The sequence below is a fragment of the Sceloporus undulatus genome, chromosome 9 (assembly GCF_019175285.1).
Source record: "Sceloporus undulatus isolate JIND9_A2432 ecotype Alabama chromosome 9, SceUnd_v1.1, whole genome shotgun sequence".
NCBI lineage: Eukaryota > Metazoa > Chordata > Lepidosauria > Squamata > Phrynosomatidae > Sceloporus > Sceloporus undulatus.
In genome coordinates this window covers 18,812,307-18,837,223 of record NC_056530.1, presented here as the reverse complement: position 1 = coordinate 18,837,223, position 24,917 = coordinate 18,812,307, and the positions used below count along the sequence as shown (strand labels likewise).

The following is a 24,917-nucleotide window of genomic DNA, read 5'->3' as shown; positions in this document are numbered from 1 at the left end:
CAAGGAGGGAGACTCCACCACTCTCCGAGGAAGGAGCGTGTCCCACTGTCAAACAGCCTCAGAAGAAGGCAATGGCAAAGCATGCATGTCATAAGTCAGAAGTAACCTCCAATATTGCACAGATGAAAACCAGGACAATTGTGGGCAAACAACAGAGTTGTCAAGATGGCAAAAGTTGTTGGAGAAGAAGAACATACCAGCTGGGAGAAGCTGCAACAGATTGCTTTTGCTTGAGCCTAGTGGGAAGGGCAAGATTTTGCCTCCTCTCTTTCTCCTCCCACTACTGAGTTAATTGAATGCAAACTACTTTTTTACTTTGAACTTACTTTGTAGCAATTGCAGTAAGCCAAGAATGAAAATGGAAAGTGGAAGGAGGAGACAGAAACTGGCACATTTTAAAAGTGGCTGGAAAAAATGGGATGACAGAGGTTTAATCAAGACTGTCCCTTCCAAATTGGGACAGTTGGAGGCCATGCATCTGGAGGGCTGCAGGTTCCTCATCTCTGTTTGATTGCTGTGATGGCTGGTGGCTACTAGCAATGGAACACCCCACTTGCCCATGAACACCCTCAGTTATCAACTGAGTTAAACCCATCTCAGATCTGGTAGGACCAACAGATGGGTCTGAAAGTCATGGTGTTTGCCTTTAGTGAAACTGATACGGGTTTCAGAACTAACCCTGCTGGGATCCTTCTTCCTTCCTTCTCCATGTTCAGTGTGCATATTTGCGCATATGTAAAAGAGGAACCAAAAGGGGCAGTTACCATGAAAACATTTCCAGTAATCTCACCACAAAAGGAGAGTCAGCTACTAGGGGCTGCCCCATGGCTTACCAAGCATACTTGATGCCCAGTGGATTGTTTTTTAACACCTCTGACAGAAGTGAGGGACAAAGCACTCCAGGCAGAGGCTCCCTTAGAGTTTCTGAAGCTGAAAAGGGACCCCACCACTTGAAGACTGTCTGCTGGGCATCCAGACTTGAGCCAAAACCCCAGGCTGCCACCACGGTCACTTCGATTTTCTTATTCTGCTTCTGTGGCTGCTTCTTCCCCTTTTCTTCTCCAGCAGTGTTTGAGCTCCATGCCCAAGCCTGCATCACCACTGAATAGCCCAAACTATTGCTGGACAAGATTGCTATGGGTTCATGGCTAACCCAGATCATCAAGGCTGATCTTGCTGATCTGAGAGCCACACCACTGTAATGCTGTGGTCAGAGCTCAAGTTGCAGCTTACCATGGTGCGCTGTGGGGATGGAGGTGGCAGCTGGCGATGCTAGAGCAGCCACTGTTAGGAAAGCAATGAGACCATACCTGAGAAGCCTACTTGGGTCTCCCTCCAGTTCCAGTTAGTGGAGGCTGAGACTGATCCCCTCACCCCTGTCATCCTTGCCCTTGATGGGTTTTAATCTTTGGCAGAGAGTTGAAGCAGGAAAAGAATACAGTGGAATGCTGGAGAATGGGAGCTGTGCTCCAGTGTTCTTGTGGAGCAAAATGTGTGTTAAACCATGTTGGTGTAAAAAAGGTTTTTTAAAAAATTTATTCAGCTGATGTGTTTTGGGAAAACCCTATTCATGAGCTAATTCTTCTGTTTCTCTTTTTCTGATGTAGCCAGAGTTTCAAGCGCTAAATCCATTGCATTATGCATATCATGGGATTTCAAGCTAGAAACTCTGGCTACAGCAACAGAAAAAGAGAAAACAGAAGACTTCCAAACATTAGCACAGTGGCTCAGTCATTAATCAAAGTGGGGACTGCAGTCAAGAAACCAGAAGACTAAGGACTTAGAAGGGCAGCTATGAAGGAACTAGACGAAATCCTGAAGTGCCATAACAGTTAATAACAGCAAGATATTCTGGGTCCTAGCTTTCTGTTGCATTGTAATCCTCCTGCACAGAAAGTGTAATCTTTACTGGAGTATTTTGTTATCCCCATTTATCAAGCCATACAATATAATCAGGAAAACTAGGTGGGACTCATCTCATAACCATTTTCCTTCCAGATTGGGATGGTGCCAAATGAAACATTTTTCATGCATACAAGCAACCCTCTGTTTTTGTGGGAGATCCAGTCCAGACACACACACACCCCACGCATGCGCAAAAAGAGAAACTCACAGATATTCAAGCCCCATAGGCTTGAATGGGGCAAGTGCCCATGAGCGGCTGTGGCTGTGCACCCCTTTTAACCCCCTCCGTTTGCTCCTCGGAAATAAGTGAAGGTTGCAGATCTGAAGCCCGCAACTGTACTTGCTCTTTCAAAGTAGAACAACAAAATATTCCTTTGCCACTTGCAGTTCTGTGACACCTTTAGAGATGCAGCATTGTTTACTGAACAAGATGGTGGACTTTAAGCATGCCACAATATTATACTGCAGGCTACACCAATAGACCTTGGATAAGGGCTGCCATCATCAGGTTACTGTATAGATAGGAATTCAAAAATGGCCCCTTGCCCTAGTACCACTCTTGTGCATACAACAAGATAAGGAGGGCAGGAGATGGAAAACAGCAGCATCTCCACTGGACACATGTATGACTCCACAAGTGGACATAGAAGACCTGTGGAGCCCAAACTGGCCTGTATCTCTGCTATTATTTTCTTCACAGCCCAGTTTAAAGTAACAATTCTTATATTATGGAGCAACATTCAGACAAAATTTGCATGTCTGTCTCATAATTTCCCCATCCAACCACAACTCCACCAAAATTGTCACATGCCATCTCAGCCAAGAGCATCCACATCCAACCATGCAAACTTTTTGCCCCAGATTTAAATCTCATTTTCTGATCTGCCTTGAATTTAAAATTTCGGGAATGTTTATAAATCCAATATAAAGCTCTGTCAACGACACTGATTTCCCCTGAGAAGCCACGTGACTATAGTTTCTGAAGGTGTTGATCATCTGTGTCATGACTGTTTGACCATCCACACAAAGCTACAGTTCCCATGGTTTAGCTGTGTAGTGTAACTAGATCCTTCCCGGCTATTGTTCCCGATAACGTGATAGGCTTTACATTCTGTACAAGTAGTGGCATCTGGAAATCTACTGGGCTATCCTGAAAATTTGATTCTGGGGGCATGGGTGGGACAAATTAACTTTCCATGTGACAGTGAGGTTTGTAGGACACAGAAAGGAGTAAACACCTCATAGCTACATCTTACACACTTATACGGCCAGTCCTACCAATGGGTACTGGAAAGGGCACCATAGCCACCAGCGCACAGCTTTTCCGCACAGTGGCAGAGGATTGCCGTGATGCCATGCACCGTGTGGTGTGGCGCATGGTGTCACACCAGCCTGTGGGCAGAGTCAGGGCATGCATCATGTGGATGGCCAGTCTGTACAGCCACTCAGGCAGAAGGTTTTGTGATCATAGAATCAGAAGCATAGAGGTGGAATAGACTACAAGGGCCATCCACTTCAACCCCAGTTGCTCCTCATAGGGCATGGTTTCCAGACCCTTCACCATTTTGGTCGTCCTCTGGACATGCTCCAGCTTGTCAACAACCTTTTTGAACTGCGGAGTCCAGAACTGGACACAATATTCGAGGTGAGGCTTGACCAAAGTAGTATAGAGTGGTACTATTACAGTGGTGCCTCGGGTTACGAAATTAATTCGTAACGCGGCCGCTTTCGTAACCCGAAAAGCCTTCGTAAGCCGAATTGCCATAGGCGCTAATGGGGAAAAGCCGCGATTCCGTGCGAAAAAGCCGAAAAAAGCACCAAAAGTTTTTTCGTAACCCGAAAAAACATTCGTAACCCGAAACAATAATTCCCTATGGGATTTTTTCGTATCCCGAAAATTTCGTAACCTGGGTATTTCGTATCCCGAGGTACCACTGTACTTCTCATGATCTGGAATGCCTTTCCACGAGAAGCAAGGCTGGCCCTCTCTCTGCTTGCCTTTCACCAGCAAGCAAAAACAGCTTTATCCAGGCAGGCTTGTTGATATATAATCATGGGTGTTTGTTACATAGGGTAGGTATAATGGTTTTAGTGTGGTTTTAATGTCTGTAATTGTATACTCTTTTTAGATGATATTTTAATTGTTTTATTGTAATGTGTTTTTGTAATTTTTATTTGTGAGCTTCCTTGAGTCCCTTTCGGGGACTCCTTCTGAACCAATCTTGGCAAGAAAGTCCCGTGATAGGATCGCCTTGGGGTTAAGTCAGAAAAGACTTGAAGAACAAACAAGTGTTCGAGTGGCTAGTTTTCCTATTTTGCTTCCCTTGCACCTCTTTTGTTTCACAGAGTCAAACCAATAACTAATGTCAGCAACTGTGGCAGTAAATGTTAAGATTTCTTATAGTGATACAAAGGAAAGTGTCTGAGAAAGTCTTAATCTCCTCCGCCTCCTTGCACAAGCAGATAGTTCTGTTTTTCTTCTTTCTTTCTTTTTGGTTCCTGTCTATGAATTCCCCTTTTGCTTTTAGCTGAAATCTCTCTTGACTTCAGACTGTGGGCAGAAGGCAGAGGAAGCCTCCAGAGACTCCTTCCTTGATGCTAGGTAAGTAAGTGGGTTGGGAAATGACCGAATTTGGTCCAGATTGAACAAGGATGATCCAAAACTGGGAGCAAAAAAGAGAGAAAGTGAAGAATGTCAATTGCGGTGGGGTCAGAGACCAAAAATGCATAGATTTTTCAACAGGGAGCAAATAGCAAGTGGGAGGGTTTCATTGCATATATGGAAACAGCTTGGGGAAAATCTCGGTAAATCTGTAAATTACACAAAGGTCTTCTACTAGATCCCAATATGCCTTTTATTTATCTGTTTTTACCACACTTGTAGCCAACACTCATCCTCAATGACTATTTGCTCCCCTGGGGAAAAATGCTAATCTGAAAATAATACAAAACAACAATAAACTGAAGAGACATGTTGAACTGGGGCAGCAGTCCCACTGTTCTTCCATGGAAACACTGGAAAGGTCAAATTACCCAGAACTATAGTGTGGTTATCTGCATCTTAATCTTTCTCTTAATCTAACAGCCAAACTGCAGGTGATGCAGATGCCTCGTGTTTTTCTTGTTAAAGTTAAAAGGAAACACAGTCCCCTGACTTAAAGTAGACCAGACATGTACCACTAGCAAGGAAGAGAAATCAGAATACTGAAAAAGAACTAGGACTGTATGCACATTGCACAACAATAGTAGTTCGCTACCACTTTAATAGCCATGCTTAGACATATGCAGTTCTGGGAATTGTAGCTGGCGAGGCACTTAGAATTCTTTCATCCATTCCTCTGATCTGCAGCATTATGCTCTCCGGAGAGAAAAATGTCTAAGCATCCTAGCAAACTACAAATCCCAGCATAGATACAGGGCTGTTAAAGTAGTATTGAACTACTGCAACTATGCTGTGTGAATATACCCTAAAACTACATATACGGCAGCCTCCATTAGAAATTGTTCCATCTCAAGGAGCCCTTAGTAAAACTCAGGAGGACGTCTCTCTAAGGCACATAGTTAGTTGCTCATGACGTGAACATAACCACTTCAGATGGATTGTAAGATTTTATATCTATCTTATATTATAAGATTTCATTGAATACACGCAAACACATGCACACATTTTCCATATCAGTGCCAAAATGTACCAGGGCAGTTCTTTTAAAGCAGTAATTTCCCTCTTTCTAAAAATATTGCCTGAAAGCACATAAAGATAAGATCAGGGGGTGGGAGATTGCAGGCTCCGTTAAAACACACACAGTAAAAATGAGAAAAAAGCAAGACAACACTATACATAACACCCGAAGAAGAGAATCAGTGTCTACACAGGCAGAGAGACATTTATGAACCATGCATGCCATTAGCTTGAGTTTTTATTTCTCTTTGTTTTCTCATCATATCAGAGTTTCCTCCTGTCCCCCCCAAAAACATCCATTTGCAACAAGATGTCCGAGTATGGAAGAGCTTGGCAGGTTGTGCGTCTGCCTTCAAAGAAGATGAATTTGGTTTATTCCGTGATGACACAGATAATTCTGATCCTTGCTTGTTTTTACAAAGGTAGGCACAATGTTCAGAAATGACAGGAGAATATGGAACTATGAGCCCTGGTGGCGCAGTGGTTAAATGCCTGTACTGCAGCCATTCACTCAAGACCACAAGGTTGCGAGTTCAAGACCAGCAAAAGGGCCCAAGCTCGACTCAGGCTTGCATCCTTCCGAGGTCGCTAAAATGAGTACCCAGACTGTTGGGGGCAAATTAGCTTACTTGCTGATTAGCTTACTTGCTGTTCACCGCTATGATCTTTGGAATAGCGGTATATAAATAAAAAAAAATTCTCCAGCTCCTTAAAAGGCTATAAGTAGAGCATGATGTTCTCCCACAAGTGTGTTAGACTACAACTTCCACAGTCCCCTGCTACATCATGAACAGTGGGAGTTGTAGTTAAGCAGTCCCAAAAGGCATTAGGAAAACTCGGTCCAAAGTAAGCACTACAGTAACAGGTTTCTGCTTTCTTTGGAGGGGAGTGCAACAGAAACTTAGGACAATTGGACAGAGCTTGGAAAAGTTCTTTTTTTGGACTACAGTTGCCCCTCTGTATCCACAGATCCTTTATCCATGGATTCAACCATCCCTAGATAGAAAATATTTTTAGAAATATATAAATTCCAGAAAGCAAATCTTGATTTTGCAATGTTATATAAGGGACACCACTGTATGTCATTGTATTTAATGAGACTTGAGCATCTCTGGATTTTGGTAACCCTGGGGCAAGGGGCTGGAACCAGACCAAACCAAGGGCCCACCACTGTACAACTCCCAGAATGCCCTGGCCAACATTGGTTATTTTGAGAACTGAAATCTCCCTAAAAAAGAATGTTTCAAAGACTTGCATTTGGTTATTTACATATTTTATTATATATCTATATCTCTATATATATCTTGTTATTTTAACCTTCTGGTCAGGCATCCCACCTTTCAATTCAGGGCTCAATTTGGATATTTGGATCAGGCCCCAGTTTGGATCAGATCCAGCCCAATTTGGACTTGGATCTGAATTATAATTCAAGGATCTAAATCTGTCCATCCTGCTGACTTTCATTTGGAAACCAAAATGACCATTTTTCAATCTTTACTTTTTGCCCATGCAAGTAAATGAAAGTCATAGATATTACAAAACCTTCAGGCGTTATAGCCCCAGACAAATTGCTTATCGGTAGCTCTAGGTGGTTTTGTTTTCAAAGCTTGCTTTAATATACTAAAGTTTGCTAGCATGCACTGCTATTCTGCACTGTGGTAGCATTGCTGCTGTTGTTATGCTTTTAAGCAAGATGTCTCATTATTCCACTGTCAACCGTTCTAGGAAACTTGGAGTAGCTTCCACCAAAATGACAAGTCCAAAAGGACTTTGATCAGACTGAGATCTGCTTGGCTTTTGAAATGGAACAAGAGATGTTTTGGGCCAAATTAGATATAAATGTTATTCATAAACAATGGAGATGTTTTCCAAAAATGCAGTGGAGGAAAGATAATTTTTGCACAGCTGGAGAGGAAGTTGTTTTTTTAATATATATATATACCCATATGATGGGTTTATTAATTTGGATATTGTGAGTAAGGAAATAGAAAATCCAAAAAGCAACCCATTTGAAAAAGGTAGAGATAGGGCCAGTACAAATCGGCATGAAAAGACGGCCTCCAGCTGGCTTGGTGGCATGGTGCATGCCTGACGCACACCCCCAAGATGCCTAGAAGCTGGCTTCATGCTGCCCAGCTGCCCACATGGCAGCTGGCTTCAGGGCGCTCTGGTGGCACGGCATTTACACATCACATGCTGCAGGAGCACCATAAAGCCAGCTTTTTGCCAACTCAAAAAGGAGCAGCATTTTGCTGCTTCTTTGTGGGCTGGCAAAGATATGTATAGGGGTTGCGGTCTGTTTCTCCCCATAGCTGCAGTTTGTAAGCTGCATACAAAAAACATCTCTTGGTCAATGGACTTGAATTTTCTTAGGCTGGGAGGAAAAGATCACATTTCCTCTTTCCTTTCCACAGGCTTACAAGGGCTTCTGAAAAGGTTCTGTCTGAATGCTTGGCAAAACAGAACATTTCTGAGATAGGAAGACACACAGAGCGATTCAACTGAGGGACACACTTCCTCCTGTTATGCAGGAGGAAGAAGTTACAGAGAATCTTCTAGGCACCACTTGATTGCTAGGCAGTATCACCCCATATTTGTATCCAGGGCTGTGAGCATAGGAGTTAAGTCCTGCTAAACATTAAGGCTCTAGACCAGAGGTGAGAATCATGCAGCCCTCCTAATAATGTCAGATTGCAAGCCATAATTGCCTTAGACAGTGGCGAGGAAAGCAGGAGGATGCAGTCCAACAACATCTGGAGGGCTGCTGCATACGTATCTCTTTTCTGGTGCATTCTACTGATATATCAATATTCCATCGTCATAGCCATGGAGCAATAATTGATGCCTGTGTGGCAATCTTTAGACCATCAGAGATGTGGTGTGCTTCCTTTTCTTTGACTTCTGGCTCCAGATGACTGTGGTTAAAGTGTGAGGTCAGACCATAGAGCCAGGTACCTCATCTTAAGGCACTCTTCTCTGAACAGCAGGTGAAACACTGCAGTGTTTGGCATGGCTTGGAAAGAAATATATGAAGGCCGGGACAAAAGCAAACCTTATTATATGTATGTATTTTATTGGTTTTGGAACCAACAAAAGCAAATTGATTGTCAGCCCCTGTTCACCTGCCTCTCCCAGAAATGGCTCTTCCCCAACTTTTTAATTATTCCACATAGAGGACCCAAAGTATGGTTAATTCAACAGCACACTTGTTCACACCTGTACATCAGTGAGATGCATCAGGTGCAAGTGTGCTGACAATCACAGAATCATGGAGACATTTGAAATTGTCACATGGAGGCTTGCCATCATTAAAACGTCGCTAAATTGTCCCTAATGCGCAACTGTGCGATCGCCAGTCACTCTTATCCCCCGTGACTGAATCATCATGGAGGTGTCCCCTTGCCTCTCCCATCATTAAAGCATTCACAGAGCAGCCATTTCCCCAATCATGGGAACCTTCACTATTGGAGAAATGACACTTTAATTTTGGGAGAGGCGAGAGGATGCCTCCATGACGATTAATCACAGGGGACAAATGCGACTGGAAATCACATCGTCATGCTTTAGGGACGATTTAGCAATGTTTTAATGTTGGTAAGCCTCTGTGTGATAATCTCCATAGAGTCGGAAGTGACCACAAGGGCCATCCAGTCTAACTCCCTGCCATGCAGGAATACACAAGCAAAACACTTCTGAAAGATGCCCATATACTGTATCCTCCATTTAAGAAGCTCAAAAGATGGAGACCCCACCACCCTGCAAGGCAGTCCATTCCACTGTTAAACAGCTCTTACAGAAAAGAAGTTCTTCCTAATGTTTAAATGGAATCTGTTTTCTTTAATTTGAATCCAATGGTTCTTATTCTAGTTTCTAGAGCAGCAAAAAAACAAATTTGCTCCATCTTCTTCTACATGACTTCCCTTCAAATTTTTAAAATTTAAGTATTTTTAAATATTTTTAATATATATCCAAAAGGTTTAAATATTTTAAAAGGTTTAAATATTTAAATCACATAGTGGTCAAGACAGAGAAAATAAGTCATAGAGATATATCTGCCCACATTGACATTAACATATTTGTTTGTATCGTCTCCCTTTGGCAGGTACACTGAGCCAAAAAGTACCAGGTTACAATCTGGAAGTGCCTCGGTCTGTCATTGTGCAGCGGAACAGCTCTGTTCACATTCACTGCCAATTCACTTATAATGCTAGAGACAATTACTGGGATGAGAAGCTTTTCGCCTACTGGTTTAAAGTCCAGGAAGGAGCTTGTTTGAACCACAGACCCTGCCTTCCAGGTTTGCTTGTGGCTACCACTGATGGTAGGAGGACCGTTGCAACATCTGCTAAGGGCCGTTTCCACTTAACAGGAGATCCAAACCAAGGCTACTGCTCTTTTGTCATTGTGGATGCCCAAGCAGAAGACAAGGGACGGTACTACCTCAGAATTGAGGGAGAGAGATACTTGAAGTTCAGTTATTTCTCTAAAAATGGTTATATTTCACCTTACGTTTTTGTGACAGGCAAGTGGCTTCTTCATGATGTATTTGCTCATTGATGTCTCTCTTTTTGTTGTTGTTGTTGTTGTTGTTGTCAAGTTGGACAAAGATAGATCTGTGGTTCTGAGCACAATGGTGACGTGGGAAGGATAGGAAATGTGTGTTTCCTGTTCCTCCACATTAGTTCAATATTCTCAGTAGATGTTTTATGCCTCATGATGTTGGAGAAGCTCTGTTTCTCAACATCTAATGGACCCCTCCCCTATTGGGATGGACATGAACACTCTTTTTAGATGCCAGGATGGAGACAAGGAAACATGGACATCCTGTTTTCTTTGTATAATCACCATCCCAGAACATTCTTTGCAGGCCCACATATCTCCTCTTCTTCTCTGTGCCCTGGTTTAGGTTGCAAGCTCCTCAGATATGGTCTGGGTAGTGCAGGGAATGGTCACTTGGCCAGAAGTCCTGTTTTACAGAGATGTGTTGAAGGGCTGTCAGAGGTCTGTCCTCTGTTTGAAGGTGTCCTCCATGTACAATACTGCCCGGTCCAAGTCTGGTTTAAAGGCAAAGAACCACAATGTGATTTGGGGGCGATGGTGGAAATACTGAGATCATGTAACTGGCCAATGCCAGGACTGCTGCTAGAAGCTTATTGCACACAGAGGTAATGCCACAGGAGTAATATTGGCAGCCATTAACAAGCAAAGCTTGTCAGTTAAAAAATGTGCAGAAGTCATGGGTGGAGGACCTTCCAGCTACATACGTCGTCTGATAAGGTTCAGCCATAGATGTGACTTTCCCACATTAACTCCACTTTTGCACCTTGTATGATAAATTCCAGAGTCGGCCATGAAATGCAGTGGCTGGAGTGCATCTGTGTCCTTTGGAAAGGTGCTTTAGTGTCAATGCCCCATGCCTTTGTGTCTATCTGCCTCCCAGTCTTTTCACAGCAGTGACAATCTGGAGTGTAAGTATGAGAAGGAAGGAGTAGTGGAGATGGTCTTCAGCTCTTTCACATCACACAGTTATAAAACTGTGATTCCACTTTCATTTATGTAAAGAGGCCCATTCACACACACTTTACCACCATGGTCCCATCCTATGGAGTCCTGAGATCTGTAGTCTGTTAGGCTGCTAGAGCATTCTAGCTGAGAATTCAAAACTACAAATCCCAAGATTCCAGAAGATGGAATCATGGCAGTTAGAGTGGAATAATATCACTAACATTGCATGGTGTGAATGGCCCCAAGGACAAACATTCTTCCTAACCTAGCAGTTTTGACACTCTGCTGTTTGGGAAACTACTCAGAACAAAGTTTATTTCAACCAAACATGTGAGCTGCGATCTTGGCTTAATAGATCCTTTAATCTCCCCTTGAACTGTGACAACTTTTGGCTCCCTTATTGGATTTGCCCCTAGTTTTGTTTTTTTGCTCTTTGATTTCCCAGCAATTCATTTGACACAATTACAGTTCTTCTCTTCATGTTTCAGATCACTGTCAGGATATTCAAATCACATGGACCATAGAAAGGCCTGGTAAGATTTAAAATGGTCTCTCTCTCTCTTTCTCTTTCTCTTCTTTGCCTGGTTCCCATCTCCACCCAATGCTAAAGATATTTTTATTATTATTATTTGTTTAGCTTTTCAAAATCTCATTTGTTGAGTCTTCCATTTCCTTATGTTTCAGGTGTGTGTTTATTTGCTTATTTGCTTGCTTTGCTTCTGCCCTGGTTATGATAGAGACCAGGCTTGTTTGGTGGCACCTATCATTTAGGATTTTCCTGTCCAAATGGCAGAACAGTTTCCAGTCTTGTGCAACTTCTTTGAGACACCAAATCCACTAGGTTTCACATAGATTGGACAAAGGACCCCCATTTTGTAAGTTTATATCCTTCGAGCTTATGTCCTCTTAATCACGAACCTCCAGGTTCATAAATGGATTCAGTTGGATACTCTCTGGTTTGTTTTGGTTTTTGCATTTTCTGCCTGCCAAGGAAAGAAGATGATCATGAACTTGGCAGAAGACAGCAAGACATGGCTGGTGGGCTATGTTTGCCTCAATGGGCTATGGCTTGTATAGGCCTGCTGTAAACTGCCATCTCTGTGCAGCTACAATTACATTTTAGGGTTGCTATGTCAGAAGTATCACAGGCTCTTGGAATTCAGGGCTAAGACCTGAGACTTAAGGATGATCCCTTCTGATGTCATATGGGGCATGCACTAGCAATGCTACAAGTGTGATCTCAGATGGAGTGGATCCTGGTGATCTCATTAAGCACAACTGATCAATCACAGTTCAACAGAGTATGCTGTTCAATCTTGAACACCTAGCCAAACAAATAAGGAACACACACATGTACACACACTCTTTCAAGACAACACTCTCACTCTGAGATTCCTTCATCCCAGTACCGGAGAAGAGAAGCCACACTGAGATCTGGCAACCTTACACCTCAACACGAAGCGGGGCTTCCTTAACAGTGATCACTAATCCAAGTCTGTTGTAATCTAGTTTTATTTCTCTTACAGGATCGTTCCCCGTACAAGAAACCTTGGGCCCGGTGGTGGCCCAAGAAGGTGATACTGTCACACTGTACTGTGTGGATGCGAGCAGAACAAATCCCAACCTGATCTGGACAAAGGGAAAGAACAGCAATGGCATCCTCAAGCAGGGCAGAGAGCATGTGATTTCCCAGATCAAACCAGAAGATGCCGGGGAGTATCAGTGCCAGGGAGAATATCAGTGTGGTTTAGCCAGCAAAACCATCCTTGTGACTGTTCAGTGTAAGTGAAAATTCTTTGGAGGTCATCAACTGAACACATGCGTCATATGCTGAATGGTTTCACATGCCTTAGGAGTTTCTGAACCACATGATAAATTCCTTATTTCACAAACATGCTCTTCTTTCTGGGGATTTCTGGGATGTGTATGTATGCAATTGCATTGTAGACAGTTGACATTAGTGGTGGTCCATGGACCAGGGCCAGTCCCTGACCTGTTGACTGCCCATCCCTGGTGAGTTTTCATAACAGAAAGAAACAATTACAGTGAAAAGGTATAGATATAGCATCACTCCCTAGCACTTTGGGGCGAAAACTAACTATGGCCAGTCCCCCATATCAGGCAGCTTATGAAATAGTCACTTATATGAGAAGGAGTATTGTGACTCTGGTGGCAAAACCCAAATTTCACTTATTGAAAATAAGGCCTGTTACAGACTGCCAAAAGAAAGCTGCTTCAGGTCTCTTTGGAGGTATGCTGTTTAAATGATGCATGCATCCTAAGTATCCGGAAGCTGCACCAAAGCTGCACTCCAGTGCTTAGGAATGGAGTGTGGCTTTGGCGCAACCTCCGGACTCTTAGGACCCATGCATCATTTAAATAGCATACCTCCAAAGAGACCTGAAGCAGCTTTATTTTGGCAGTCTGTAACAGGCCAAAGTCTGCATCTGACCCTTTCATCTAGGTCACTCTTTCACCACAAGAGGGCCTATTAATACAATTTGAAATACTGTACTCAAGCTTTACAAAGAGAGTTGGGATGAGTAGGGGAAGTGTTCTTACAAAAGAATATATGCAATAGAAGATGAGCCTTCCCTCCTTTTACTTCCTCATGCTTCACTGCTTGATGACTTTTCTTCTAGTTTCAATTAATGAACATCCACAGATTGGGCAAATACCTCAAACTTCCTCAGTGGAAAGGGAGATGAAGTGTGGCCAGCAGCAGCCAAAGGCAGCAAGACATAGGAGTTTATCACACGGAAACAACTAGAAGTAAAAACAGGGTTAATCTCATGAAAATTGCGCATTCACGATTAAGATTTTCACACGACGTTGCAATCAAAAGTGATTAAAGCACCATTAACCCAGGAATAACCAGACAATAAATTAACCCAGGAATAACCAGGCAGGAAATAGCACCAAGTCATTCATGGAATTTTCCCATGAGGATTTGTTGCTGTTTATTGCCTGCTTAATCCCTGGTTTTATTCCTGGGATAATGACCACTGTGTGTGAAAATCTTAATTATAATTTAATAGTATTGCATGATTTTCATTGGATAAACCCCATTTAAACTTCCATTTTTCCTTCGTATGATAAGCTTCCTAAAGGGTAGATGGTGTAATGTTGCATAATGATGCTTTCTGTGTCTATAGTAACAGTAACTTTTTTGAAATTAAAGCTTTTCCTTAACCTAGATATTGTGCCATCTACAGTTAGCGCTGTGCGCCTTAAACATCTATTTGATGTTAACAGGCATAATGTTGAGTTTGAATGAGATACCTCCAGCTCACCTTATCATCCACAGCCCTGCTCAGGTTTTGCGGTCTCAGGGCTATAACTTCCTAAGTTGAGTCTATCCATCTGGAATGTGGTCTTTCTATTTTCCTACCACCTTGTACCTTACAAGCATTATTGTCTTTTCTAGTGAATCACGTCTCATGATATGATGAGAAAGTACGCCAGCTTAGTCATCTTGGCTTCTAGGGAGAGTTCAGGCTTGATTTGTTCTACAATTTGTCTTTCAAACAGTCTATGATATCTGTAGCATTCTTCTCCAGCACACTTCAAATCAGTTGATTTCCTTTCAGCTATCTTCACTGTCCAGTTTTCACAATCATACATAGAAATGGGAAATATGGAAAATTCATACCTTAGTATTCCATGATATAACTTGAGACTTGAGGATCAAGTCTAGTTCCATCATAACTGCCTTTCCAATCTTAGGCTTCATCTGCACTGCTGAAATAATCCAATTTGACACTACTTTAACTGCCATGCCTCAATGCTATGGGATTCTGGGAACTGTGGTTTTGTGAGACATCTGGCCTTCTCTTTTACAAAGCTCTGGTGCCACAACAAACTCCAAATCCCACGTCTCCATAGCTTTGAGCCATGGAAATTAAAGTCGTGTCAAACTGGATTATTTCGGCAGTGAAGATGCAGCCTTAGTCATCTTCTGATTTCTTGACTATAGCCTCTGTTCTGATTAATGACTAAACCAAAGTATGGAAAATCTTTGTTTCCATGTCTTCATCATCCACTTTAAAGTTATGTAAATCATCCATAGGACTATTGTCAAAAAGCAGAACCTTATGATGAGGTTGCTATTATACAATTTTCCAGCTCTCCTCCCTCGTCCTCCTCGTTCTCTTCCTCCCCCAAAACAGCACGTTTCCCGTCATCATGGTGCCAAAAAAAGGACACCACTTAGAAATCAATCTGCACCTTTCTTCTTTTCATTTCCACCCTGCAATCCCTTTAAGAAACATGAAGTGATTTGAAAACATACATAATTATGGAAGCGGAATAAATTATATGTAGTTTGATAAACACTTGCAAGGCTTGATGTATAAAATGCATTCAAATTATAGAAAATAGCAAGCAGAATGTTGCTGGGGGAAGTGAGAGGGAGCTCCAAATATACACAGCCAGGATGATAATCTTAATGCTACGACATTTTGATGCCAAAACACCCTTCTATAAAATCTGGGAGCGGGGGTACATAGTAGACATTAAACATTGGGGAGGAGAATATTTCTTCTCTGGGTTGTTGCTGACTCTAAATTCACGAAGACCTACTCTTTCAGTCCACTTCTGCAGTTCATCAATATAAAGCCAGTTTTTCCAACCTGCTGCCTATCTGGTATTTTGGACTGCAATGCCTATCATTCTTCACTGTTGGTCATGCTGGGGTTGGGCTTACAGACAGAGGCTTCCATAACTGTGTTGAGATGAACCTGCTTTGGCTCTTTTTCCAGATAATAAAGGAGGTACCTAAGGTTCTGAACCTATTTTGGCAATATGTCTATATCCTTTAAAATCTGAAATAAAACCTAGAAAGAATTGACTGCACCCTTAACATGGAAGGCCTTTGTGACCCTTGACCACAGTCCAAAACATCTGGAGGGCAGCAGGAGCCCATTAATACCAAAGAATTATAGCACTATGATTCCACTTTAACCGCCATGCTTCTGTCCCATGAAATCTGGGGATTTGCAGTTTAGGGAGATGTGTTTAGAATTCTCAATGGCAGCATCCCAGTGCCTTGCCAAACTAGAAACCTCAAGACTGCATAGGACAGAACCATGGCAAGAATGATGGATGGATAGTGCTATAACTGTGTAGGTCGGGAAAGACCAATGTCTTATTAAACACTGATCTCTCCATTTCAGATAAACCGAAGACAGTGACATTCAACATCTCTCAGATTTCCAGAAGACACACCATACTTACTCAAGGTACCAGAGAATCTTGGACTATAGAAACCAGCACCTGATGTCATGCTTCCCTGGGGATGGGGTAATGCTGTCTCCAGAAAGAGGCTATAGATCTTTTATGGAAGTGATGGGCGTTTTACTTGTGTTTACAGGTTTCCTCCAGGAGGTGGTAAGTGGCTCCGGATTAATGGCTCAGGAAGGCGAGTCATTACGGCTGTGGTGTAAGGTGGACAGCAACCCTTCTGTCAGTATACGTTGGATCAAGCCAGATGGAAAGTCCTCAAAGGAATATGCTGATAACTCATTGGAACTGACTGAATTGACAGTTGAAGATGAGGGTGAATACAGGTGCCAGGCTGAGAACTTCCTAGGCTCTACTCAGGGGACCTTCCAACTCTATGTAGGATGTGAGTGAGTCAAGGTTGGGGTTGAGCTTTGGGGTTTCTTGCAATAAATGCTGATCCCCTACAGTGCGAGTTATCCCTTAACCTCCACTGGGATGCAATATTTTAAAATTGGTGAAGTTTAGCATCAAAAAGATTATGTCCTCCTTCTCCTCCATCACCACCTCTTCCTCCCAGAGTAGGCCATCTCTCATGTTCCCACAAGTTGTACCTGTGAGTGATGGGACTGAGAGAAGGGCCTCTCCTATGGATCTTAGGGGCTGGGCAAGCTAATATTGGGAGATAAGGTCTGTCTGATAGTCTGGGCCAAAGGCGTATGGTAAAGTAGATTTCAGCAATAATATCCATATTTTGGGAAACCAACTACTTTTTAATATATGTAGCTTATTTGTGATCAGAAAGTGCTGTTTTCTGCAAAAACAACCATGTGCATTTTTATTTGCAGCAGGCAAGATATGCCCCCAGAGTGTGGGATGTGTTTTTCAGAGTAGAGCACCAAATGTGTTAAGCAATGGGCCTTGAGGCAGAATGGTTCTCTGGAGTGCAGCGAGGACAGGCTGCCAAGCAGACCTCAAACTCGCCTGTTGCCTAACATGTTTGCTGTTGCCCTCTGAGAAATGCATCCCACCTCCTTTTTTTTCTGTTATAATTTGGGCCCCAGACTTGAGACTTGGAGTAAAAAACCTGGGTGCTTTGCAGCATTGCAACTTTGGCTGGCACTTTTGCAGCTCAGTTTCATTCCCCTTGGCTTCTTTTGCTCCTTTCCAGATGCCCCAAAGCTCAAGGAAGACCCCCAAAGAAATACTACATGTTGGTATCAGGACAATGGCTTCCTCTGCAACTGTTCCCTCAAAGCCCAGCCTCCACCTCAGATCCAGTGGCAAGTGGATGGGGAAAGTATAACTGAGACGAACCACAAAAGGAACCAGATGGTCACTTCCGTAGCCCAGGGGAATGAGGTCACCAGCACCCTCAACTGGACAGGCAATCTGGAGGTGGACCACAATATCATATGCATTGGAAACAATTCTTTTGGAATCTACAGAATACAGCTCCTTCTCAGTGTCTTGAGAGACTCCACAGATTCTTCCATAGGTGAGAGACTCTGCCAGGTTCTAGGTGCCATGCACACTGCCAAAAGGAGAAAGTTTCAAAGAGCTATATAGGACTATATAGTCCTATACAGCATGTGCTAGATGAAAGGATTTCAGTGGTGAGAAATATGAGATCTGATATGGGGTAAGGAAGATATTTTTTGTGATCGAGGAACTAGAGGTCTTGAGTTCAAATTCTATGCCCCCCCCCCTCTAAAATCTTTCTTTATCATTGCAGAAAGCCATACAACTATGATTATTTCTGGGCTGTTTGGAATCTTGCTGGGAGCCAGTTTCTTCATGCTAGGCCTGTTTTTGCTCAAGTGAGTTTCTCTCTCATTTAAACATGTGGCTTTACAGGACCTCCTCTCTCCACCAGGATGGCCAACAATAGTCCCTTATTTTACTGGTTTGATCAACAGAAAGCATGTGCTAGCGGGTAATCTAACAGGTCAATAAATGTCAGAGGCAGATCAACAGTCCCCCCCCCCCAAATTTTGTTCTGCTCCTGCCCTTGATTTACCAAGTTCTGCTTTAGTCCTGCATACCCACTATCCAGTTCCATACTCTGTCCTGCCACATTCCAGTTTTCAATGTGAAAAATGCTGATGTGGTAAGTTATAATCATAGAATCACAGCATTGGAAGGTACTACAAGGTCCATTTAGTCCAATCCCTTGCCATACAGGAATGAAGCTAAAGCACTCCTGGGAAATGGCCATCTAACTTCTGTTAAAGACCCCTTGTGTAGAAGAAAGCACCATCCTCCAGTGTAGTCCATTCTACTGTCAAAGAGCGCTTACTGTTGGAAAATGCTTTTTTACTGTTTACACGGAATCACCTTTCATGTAATTGGAAGCCATTGGTTCATGTCCTAGTCTCTGGAGCAGGAGAAAACAAACTTGTTTCCCCCTCTGCACCAGCACTGCTCAAAGTAATAGTCCCTGCACTAGTGCCAGTTCTCAAGCCATCAGTTTCCAGGAGATCTAGCCATTGGGCACAAATGTGGTGCCAGTCCCTGCCACACTGGGGGGGGGAATTGCTGCTCTCCAACATCCGAGAGCCTGAGACATGACATCCATTCAGATATTTAAAGATGGCTATCATGTCATCTTTTCTACGTTAAGCATACCCAGTTTCCTACGCCATTCTTCATAGGTTGAATTTCCAGACCTGTTATCATCTTAGTTGCCTTCTTCTAGGTACATGCCAGCTTGCCGATGTCCTTCTTGAACTGTGGCACCCAGAAATGGACAGACTATTCCAGGTATCCATTTGCACTGCACAGTTATAGCATTATATTCCACTTTAACGGCCGCAGCAACATCACATGGAATCCTGGAATCTAGTAGAAATCTCAACCAGAAAGCTTTACTGCCCCCTTAAACTACAAACCCAGGATTCCACAGGTTGTTGCTAAAATGGAATATAATGTTATAATTATGTAGTGTGAATGGCGCCAGGTGAGATCTGACCAAAACAGAATAGAATGCAGAAAAATGTTCCCATTATTTTGTTCCTAGGTTTTATAAGAGGAAAGCATCACCAAAGGCAGGCTGCAACGAGGCCGTGGACTCTGCAAATGTTGGATACCAGAAAGCCAGCAGCAATAGCCTAATCTACAGCAACATTTTACCTGTGGTATGTATCACACATGACTGTGCTATTCTACATTGTCTTGGACTATAGAGTGAAGGCAAGTAGTTAAAAGTTAAACTATCCAGGCCTAAGATATTTATTTCCTTTTGTTTAAAAGAAAACCCCATGATAAGGTTGCCTTAGGGTCACCATAAGTCAGAAATGATTTGAAGGCACACAACAACAACAACAACATTGCTAAGGTCGTTGGCTTATGACAACAAAAAGCTAATAAAGTGGTGATTATTTTCATACCTGGATTTATTATTATTATTCCCTCTCTTAAATAGAGAATGTAATAATTTAAGGTCACTTTTTTTAAAGGCCTGTCAAGAAGTTTGAGTTGACTAGGAAAAATTATTTTTTGACCATGCTGGCCAGAAGATTCTGCAGGCTGTAGGGTTTTTTCCTTTAATGTAACATTCACAAACAGTCACATCTAGGAGCCCATAACTTATGAAGCTGAACAATAAAATAATAACAGTCTAGTCTTACAGGATGGATGTAATATTAGCACATGCATTGAGTGGTGTACTGTGTCATCATATAGTCAAAGGCAATAGGGGAAAAAAAGGAAGACAATATTACAAGTGGAATAACTTAGCCTAAGAAACCACAGCCCTGAATTTGCAAGACATGACTGAGACTCTTGGAAGTCTCTCATTCATGGGGTTGGCATTAACTGAAGCTAATGGATGGCACATAACAACAGCAGCAACAACAACAGAGCACTGTTAGTGTACATTCTGAACTGCAAGAGCTTATCACAGTAGCCTCTCTATCAATGTCCTTAATCTATAATCACATTCCCAGGAGCTATACCTCCTCCTTCTCCTTCCTTTTTCTGCTGTGGCCTTTTTGGCTGGAGAATTGCAGCCCCAGTAAGTAGCTTTTCCAAACCCTGATTCATATTCAAAAGAACTAATGTTGGGTTTAAAAACTCCACTGTAAAGAAGAGACATCCCAAACCAATAAAACAGCAATAAAAGCTCACATTTAAGTTTATGGGGCCTGACTCCAGTCCTTAGTGTGTCGTCACTTAGGAGTAAGCGCCACTGAACGCAGTGGTGCTTAATTCTGACGGCCTGGATTCAGCTTGTAAAATACATTGGGATTAAGCAGAAAACCTTTGGTGAAGTGAAATGCGAAGGATCTGGCACAAAATCCTTACCGTTGAAATTGCTAGAGTGTTTTGAGGAAGTCCGTCCAAGAAAACAAGTTGCCAACCTCTTTTTGATATTTTCCCTTATTCTCTAACTTCTATACTGCATCAGTTACAAACAATAATCCGACCTGAAAGCATCATCAAAGCAAAAGAGGGCCAGCCATTTACCTAGCATTCACTGAAATGTCCCACATCCCTCTGCTCCTGTTCATTCCCTCTCCAGTATACTGCTGTGTCCATGTCACTGCGGCCCTTTGGTTAATGATCTCATGATGAATTGGCCAGTTTTAAGGGCCTGTTTATGGTTTCATTTTTATTGTCTTATTGTGTTTTAGTATGTTTGAATATGCACTCTTTTAAAGCACTTTATTCTTTTAATGAGTGATGTGCTTAACACTATACTAGTTTAATTCCATTTTAATGCTTACTTTTGTATGTTTTAACTGTATTGTTTTTAAATTTGTAATCCACTTTGTGTCCCAATTTTGGGGGGAAAGCAGAATAACAACAGCAGCAGCAACAACTGCTGTTGCTGCTGCTGCTGCTACAACCACCACTACTACTATATTGTTATTTTGGGGAAGTTGACTGTTCTCTATTCTCCTCTTTCTTTCTTTCTTTCTTTCTTTCTTCGTCTCAGGGTCGAAGAACCCCCCATGTCGGTCCCCCCAAAACAGCTGGACAGAAAAATGTGAAACCAGACCAGATTTCTAAAGTTGCTGATCTGACTACTGATGAATCAGATGGGCTGCACTATGCAGCCTTGGAGTTTAAGTTGAACAAAACAGCCACTCCAATTGAAGAGGAGGAATCAGTGGAATATTCAGCAGTCAAACGGAAATAAAGATCTTATTCTTAAGCGAACTAGAACATTGGGAACAGGCCCTGTGATGAGAAGAAGTCGCTTGGATGACTATACAAAGCTTGAAAGAACTGAATCATTCTCAGCAGGAAATGGGCATGGGACCTGAATGTGAGTTGGTTGAGAAGACTAAGCAATCTCTGGCTTCTTTGTCCTCCAAGAAACCATTACCTCCCCAGTACTTCTGAACAGGGCAGGCAAAACGATAGAGCATACCAGTCAGGCAAGTAGTGTCCATTATGGAAACCCCACCTTTCTCAGCCTGGTCTCCATGGCCCTCTTAGCAAGGGAGAAGGAACCAGAAGGAGGAGATGTTGAGGGTCTTAGCTAATCATCTTATCAACAGTAAGCTAAATGGTTCGACTCCTTATTTGTAAACCTTCTTCTCTTCTCAAAGCAACTGGTCAAACTAATGTGGTGTTCACTGATATGGAGAAGACTGCCAGTAAGTGAATGTTTACTATTTGGTAGGAAAAGGATGGGCAAAGTGGGCCATATATGGCTCCAAGGGCCACCCAGGAGTCTTTTTTTTAATGCACCAAAATGACCTCTGGGGTGTGTGGGGGGCATTTCCGCCATGTTTTGGGCCCTCCCTGGGCCATTATATGCTCAGGAGGAACCTTTTTTTGGAAGCAGCAAGTGAACAGGCAGTTACTTTTGCTCACTTCTTCTTAAAGCAAGGCTCTAAGATGGCCCCAAGTCCAGGAAGGCCCAAAGTCATAGAAGAGGTCTCCAAGGTGCTGAACCTAGTTTGAGGCTAAAGCACAGCACACTGGAGAGCACTTTCGACCTTCAGGTTAGAACCTGGGGTGGATTCACCAGCCAGTGACAAATATGCCACCACCCTTACTTCTGCCCTGTTACTTTGGTTTCATTCACTCATTGGTGGTATCAAGATTTGGACTGGTTCCTCATCGATCACTCTTAGGAAATCTAACCTACGAAACTGTGGTCACTGGAACAGTATGAGAACAGGATATCTCTACAACCCTTCTTTAAAAATGAGGAAGTTCAAAGCATGCAAAAATAGTTCAGGAATTTCTACAAGATGAGGAAGGTTCCATTTGAGACACCCTCCCAGTCATGAGTCTTTTAAAAATCAGAAAAAGAAATGTGTATTTGCGCTTTCCTGCTTCGAAGCAGGGATCTTGAAGGATACTCCCAAACAGTTGCAGATATCCTAAGGCACTCATTACTAGAGATGCCCTTTTCTCAACTGATTATTAGAAACATTAGATGATAAGGCATTTGTATATCTTAAAGCAAACATTTACCTTACATGAAAGGCCTTTACTCCAGACCAAGTCCATGAGAGTACAATGTCCCCTGGAAGAGATCTGTTGTTTTCTCACACACACTTGCCTTGAGATAAGGGGCATACTTAGTAGGAGCAGGCATAGTTATTCCTATACAGGTTCAGTATACACCTTATACACATAGTCTGAAGGTAATTTTATTCACAATATTTTAAATCATTTTGTGCATGAAATAATGCTTTCTGAACCACCAGAAAGCAAAGGGGTCACTATTTCAGACATCCATGTGGACAATTTTAGATTTTGGATTCAGGTATGGGATATGCAATATGTATAACGGTTTATGGTTTAAATAAAGTGGGCCAAGTGGAGATTGCAAATTTGGGGCATTCTTTTTAACCAGAAAACTGCCAATGTCAACTAAAACCCTGCCTCAGATGTGGTAGTTTACCTCCCCAGAGCCCCCGTCAAAACAACCATCAGAACCAGCCCTCCATCACCTCTCTGTAACCCAAACATCAATTTAATATCAGACAGGATGTTTTAGACCAAACAAGAGCTTCTCAGCACAGCCAACCAGCTATACCAGGTTGAACTGGACACTACAAAATGGGAGAAGCCCAAGGCACTCAGCCCATGATAGGATCTCTCAAGATCAGAATCTGCATAATCTGCATAATGCTGGGAACTGGATAGATTAGATGGATAAAGGTTCATGCAGGAGGGATGAAGGCTTCATATTTGATGACATAGCAGTGGGACAGGAGGAGGTCTTTGCATTTGGTGGCAGTGGTGGGACAGCTAGACAATCTTCACAGTTGGTGGCAGCAGTGAGATTAGTGGAAGCCCTCACCTCATCCGAAATGTGGCCTACTGGATGGGCATGTAGGGGAGGAAATGTGCCCCAAACCCTTCACACCTGTCCACTCCTGATTTAAACAACATTTTGTATTTGTGTGTCATATGTGTGTATATCTACCTATTCTGTTCTCTTCCCCAGACTCTTGATAATAAAATGGGTTATAAATCTGAATCGACTGCCATTTAAAGGAGATAGCTCCCAAATCTACTTTTTCTTCCCCGACCTTTCATTTCATGTCTAATCCCATGTCTCTAACTGCTTTGGTGACATTTCCTCCTGCATGTACCATCACACCTACAAAAGAGAATTTGGCAAAGACAAAGCTTCTAACCTTTTCCACCCAAACCTCCCTGCCCTCATTACTGTGTTCCTTTAGAGACACACTTTTGCCTTGGGTCTAGTTTCTCTTTCCTTCCAAACAAACGATCGTGGAGATTTACCTTTTCCTAACAAAGAGGTCCTCCATGGGGGAAACTGTGCTCATTATCAGAGCTGGGTAAAGTTATTGTTTTGAGAGTCCAGCTCCCAGAATCCCGATCAAGCTTGAGCATGTTTTACTTAAAGGCTGAACAATAGTTGTGCATTAGAGGTTGGGGAAATACTATCTGAAAAACCACCATCTTTACCATATCCCTCCTCATGTATCACACAGAGCAATTCAGATGAATCCCATCCCAATGGTATCATTAGGTTTGGTGTGGTAACTTATGGTGTCACCCCACAATTGACCTCCTCCTATATCACACCATACAAAATCCTTAATATATATAAGACAGGTATTTGGGGAGCAGTGGTGTCACCCCCCCCCCCATTTAAGATGTCACCTGTTGCAGCCCACAATCCTCCTAGTGATGGTCCTGTCTCGTACCACACTTAAACACACATGGGAAAAATTTGTGAGGGTGATATTTAGGCATGATGGGCTATCCCTAGCCCTTTTACAAGATGGTACCCATCCAAGCACTCAAGTGACCACTACAGGCAATAATGCCAGGAAATCATTAACAAGATGCTTCTACATGCCAGTATAAGGGTTAGAATGGATAAGCTTTCAAGGTTGCTTTCAAGGTTGGCCAAGACAATCCTTTTTGCAGGTTTTATACTGACTACATGATGTGAGATTGTGCATGGTGGCTGCATGTTGAACTTTACGGTTGCCCTAACACAGCGGTGGTGAACCTATGGCACAAGTGCCAGAGGTGGCACTCAGAGCCTTCTCTGTGGGCACGCATGCTGTCACCCCAGCACAGAGTTTGCCAGAGTTCATGACTAGAAAGCCAGAGGGACGTGGTACTTTGCAATAAATAAGTGGGGTTTGGGTTGCATTTT

At 42.6% G+C, this 24,917-nt stretch overlaps 1 protein-coding gene across 1 annotated transcript; it reads left to right on the top strand.

Annotated features, from left to right (window-relative positions):
• The first annotated feature begins 4,450 nt into the window (after positions 1–4,450).
• On the top strand, positions 4,451–23,751 carry LOC121916149 (sialic acid-binding Ig-like lectin 10). Its single transcript, XM_042440964.1, has 11 exons — positions 4,451–4,507; positions 5,853–6,006; positions 9,687–10,106; positions 11,578–11,622; positions 12,616–12,870; positions 16,264–16,329; positions 16,461–16,715; positions 17,481–17,807; positions 18,045–18,129; positions 19,329–19,446; positions 21,249–23,751. The coding sequence occupies exons 2-11, from the start codon at positions 5,895–5,897 to the stop codon at positions 21,450–21,452; spliced, it is 1,887 nt and encodes a 628-aa protein (XP_042296898.1). The 5' UTR covers positions 4,451–4,507; positions 5,853–5,894; the 3' UTR covers positions 21,453–23,751.
• The last annotated feature ends 1,166 nt before the right edge of the window (positions 23,752–24,917 follow it).

Excerpts from the sequence above, each read along its gene's own strand:
- LOC121916149 (XM_042440964.1), top strand. The coding sequence starts at position 5,895 with ATGTCCGAGTATGGAAGAGCTTGGCAGGTTGTGCGTCTGCCTTCAAAG. Across the intron at positions 6,007-9,686 it reads CCTTGCTTGTTTTTACAAAG|GTACACTGAGCCAAAAAGTA; the intron begins GTAGGCACAATG and ends TCCCTTTGGCAG. Across the intron at positions 10,107-11,577 it reads ACCTTACGTTTTTGTGACAG|ATCACTGTCAGGATATTCAA; the intron begins GCAAGTGGCTTC and ends TTCATGTTTCAG.